Source organism: Entelurus aequoreus, linkage group LG18 (genome assembly GCF_033978785.1).
Source record: "Entelurus aequoreus isolate RoL-2023_Sb linkage group LG18, RoL_Eaeq_v1.1, whole genome shotgun sequence".
NCBI lineage: Eukaryota > Metazoa > Chordata > Actinopteri > Syngnathiformes > Syngnathidae > Entelurus > Entelurus aequoreus.
The window spans coordinates 25,706,222-25,709,941 of record NC_084748.1 but is presented as its reverse complement, the minus strand read 5'-3'; the positions used below and the strand labels follow the sequence as shown (position 1 = coordinate 25,709,941).

Sequence of the window (3,720 nt, the reverse complement as noted above, 5' to 3'; positions counted from 1 at the left end):
TTTTTCTGTATATGTGAGTGCTGGATAAAACATTTTTTGAGGTCGCGCCAGTATTGAGCAGGGCAGGCAGCCTCCAGCCCAGCTAACGCTCGTACACAGGGCAACTGGCTCTCGTCAAAATTCGGCCTATAAACATGCATTTTTTTCACACTGACAGGCTCAGATAGTTACAATGAGTGTCCGACAACATACTAGAAAGGAGAAATTAACGTATGTCTCTACCTTTAGCTGGAGATCGCTGTTTGTTGTGAGCTGTGTCCAAATCTCACCACGCTACAAATCTCGTTCCGAAATCTCGCGATAACTCGCGACAAAACACCGGTGGAAAAACAGTTACCTGACTGAGGTGAAGAGAGACGACCGAAGTGATTTTGTATTGGACTAAGTTACCGAAGACTGTTAGTTTAGTTTTATAGAAAAGGATAAAAGTAAAACAATGGTTCGTGAGTGCGCATTTCCAAACTGTGGCAACAAAATGTTGCGCTACTCTTCGCGCAGCTTTCATAGACTACCTTACTTCAACACGGACACACTGAAGTTATGGCTAGCTGTGCTACAAATGGATGCCGACACTCCTGTTGATGTACTGCGCCGTGCCGACCACAGGGTCTGCAGTGATCACTTTGATCGGGATGACTACTGCCAGTCAAAGAAGAGACCAAATCCGAAGCACCTTTACCTAAAGAAAAGTGCAGTCCCAAGATGGGAGACACCAGCTGCATGCAGAGTGCAGGTAATGTTACGTTATTAGCTAATATGTTGTGTTGATGTGATATCAGTATACACGAATGATAGTAGCAAATATAAGCACTGTATTAGCACCTTTACTAGCAAATAGCATGTGTAAACTTTCAACTAGTGTAAAAATCGGACAAAGGATGCTCATACGTAGCTGACAGCATCTATAATTGACCTAGTTTGTAATTTCAAACACTGTGCATATACTTTATCAATGAGTTGAATGTGTGATCGCTGTTTTGATGTTTTTCTTAGTTTGTAAATTCAGCTACAGCACCGCTTATAAGCATTTAGTTTACGGATGAGCAGTGGTCTTTTTCACAATCCAGCATTCTCAAAACACTACATCCAATATATAAACAATATATATATATATATATATATATGGGTGTCAGGCGCAATACAATATCTTTTAGATCAAAATGTAGCTCAGTTACAATGGGTGGTATAGCTACTACTTTGCGGATAGTTTTTTCTGATTATTGCCTTTGTTTGATTCTTTTGATATGATAGGATGGCATGACCTAAACCCATATTTTTTCCCCAAAAAATCGACTGAGCCTAATGGCCTATGAATAGAGACTTATCCCCTCTTTTCTGCGTTTCACATTCATATTAGAATAAAGTAATCAGAATCTGAAAAGTGATATTCACAAATTGATATCTGAGTAATATTTTTTCTAAAGTGTGTGTGTGTGTGCATGGTGTAAAAATGTAATATTTATACTAACCAATTACATAACATAAGACTGTTTTGTGTGTAACTGTATTTTCTGGTATAAAAAACATTCACCTAAAACTACCTGAAAAATGAATATGCAACAATGACATGGTACACTACAATTTATGTTTTTTTCTTTTTGCCTTAGGAGAATGCCGGTACAGGTTTTCCTTCTCTAAACAAAGCGCACAGTGGGTTGCAAAGCCCATCTATGAACGGACCAAGCAAACCTTCCGTACCAACCTCATGGAGAGAGTCCTGAAGAGAAGGGATGACCACACTGTTGTTTATACAGAGCCTTTGCCCTGTCGCAAACCACGCCGAAGATTACTGCACAACATAGCTCCTGTTCCGAGGCCTGAAAAGGCAGACTTACTTGCACGGCACAGTTCACGGTTCAAACCATACTAAAGCTGACAAAAAATAATGTATAGAACATTATTGGTGTGTGTGGGGGTGTGGTTGTGGGGGTGTTGGTTTGTGGTTTAAAATAAAGAGATAGAAACACAGCTGTGCTATTGTTATTACTTTATTGTAAAAGATTGAATCTTACAGTGATATGTACGTGTACAGAAATATTTACAGTATATTGAAGATGTCCTCTGCCTCGTTGAAGCCAGTGTAAGTGCCGGTGGGAGAGGGGTACTTGCTTCTTATAGCCATAACTATACATCTAGGCAACACTCTCCTATTGCCACGACCTAGACGCTCTCCTCTGAGCGCCCACTCCAGCACCACACGGTAAGCCACTAGTCTGCATTGGCTGGAGAAGAGGAAAGAATCAAGTTTATTTGTGAAAAGTATGATGACTAAATACATACTGTAACAGTTATGAAGACTAAATACATACAGTTCTGAAGACTAAATACATACAGTTCTGAAGACTAAATACATACAGTTCTGAAGACTAAATACATACAGTTATGAAGACTAAATACATACTGTAACAGTTCTGAAGACTAAATACATACAGTTCTGAAGACTAAATACATACAGTTCTGAAGACTAAATACATACAGTTATGAAGACTAAATACATACAGTTATGAAGACTAAATACATACTGTAACAGTTATGAAGACTAAATACATACAGTTATGAAGACTAAATACATACTGTAACAGTTATGAAGACTAAATACATACAGTTATGAAGACTAAATACATACTGTAACAGTTATGAAGACTAAATACATACAGTTATGAAGACTAAATACATACAGTTATGAAGACTAAATACATACAGTTATGAAGACTAAATACATACTGTAACAGTTGTAATGACTAAATACATACTGTAACAGTAATTACTCATACCAGAGACCTTTCTCAGTAAATAAATTAGACAAAGCTAAATATGTCACGTATACTCACTCAATAGACAGCTGGCCGTTTTCTCCCTGTGGTCTTGGCCGCCTCTTCCAGTTGATTTTGGGAACATGGAAGAAGGTCTCTAGCACTGCCCTGTTGATCAAGGAGGGGAAATCCTCTGATGACGTTACACAGCGTTGTGTACCGTCCACTGGGTAATCCCCAAACACAGCTGGCTGCAAAAGGTCCCATTCCCTGCAACAGAGGCATTCCTCCTCTGTAGGCAAAGGTACACAGCACCCACAGGAACACCACCAGTTTCCAGTGTTTCGCAGCCTTGCAGCAGCTGGTTCCATGCCCTCTGCCTGTTGCCCAACTCCGTCTCTCCTCGTCCGTTCTTCAATTTCTTGAAGCTCTTCATCTGTGTACTCCGGCTCAAATAGATACGGCCGGCCATCAAAATCAAATGCAATTTCATCCACGTCGTCCACATCAGGCAAAAATTCAGCCATGACAGACAAACAAACAAACTTTTCTATAAAACTAAAATAACAGTCTTCGGTAATCCAACAGAAAATCACTTCAGTCATCTCTCTTCACCTCAGTCAGGTAACTGTTTTTCCACCGGTGTTTTGTCGCGAGTTATCGCGAGATTTCGGAACGAGATTTGTAGCGTGGTGAGATTTGGACACAGCTCACAACAAACAGCGATCTCCAGCTAAAGGTAGAGACATACGTTAATTTCTCCTTTCTAGTATGTTGTCGGACACTCATTGTAACTATCTGAGCCTGTCAGTGTGAAAAAAATGCATGTTTATAGGCCGAATTTTGACGAGAGCCAGTTGCCCTGTGTACGAGCGTTAGCTGGGCTGGAGGCTGCCTGCCCTGCTCAATACTGGCGCGACCTCAAAAAATGTTTTATCCAGCACTCACATATACAGAAAAAATTATG

The 3,720-nt window shown here is 40.1% G+C and overlaps 1 protein-coding gene across 1 annotated transcript; it reads right to left on the bottom strand.

Annotated features, from left to right (window-relative positions):
* Positions 1–1,503: 1,503 nt before the first annotated feature.
* On the bottom strand, positions 1,504–3,124 carry LOC133633412 (P2X purinoceptor 7-like). The gene is made up of 2 exons (XM_062025938.1): positions 2,832–3,124; positions 1,504–2,222 (listed from the first exon to the last, which is right to left on the bottom strand). Exons 1-2 carry the CDS (start codon positions 3,122–3,124, stop codon positions 2,039–2,041), a joined length of 477 nt encoding a protein of 158 aa, XP_061881922.1. The 3' UTR covers positions 1,504–2,038.
* Positions 3,125–3,720: the final 596 nt, after the last annotated feature.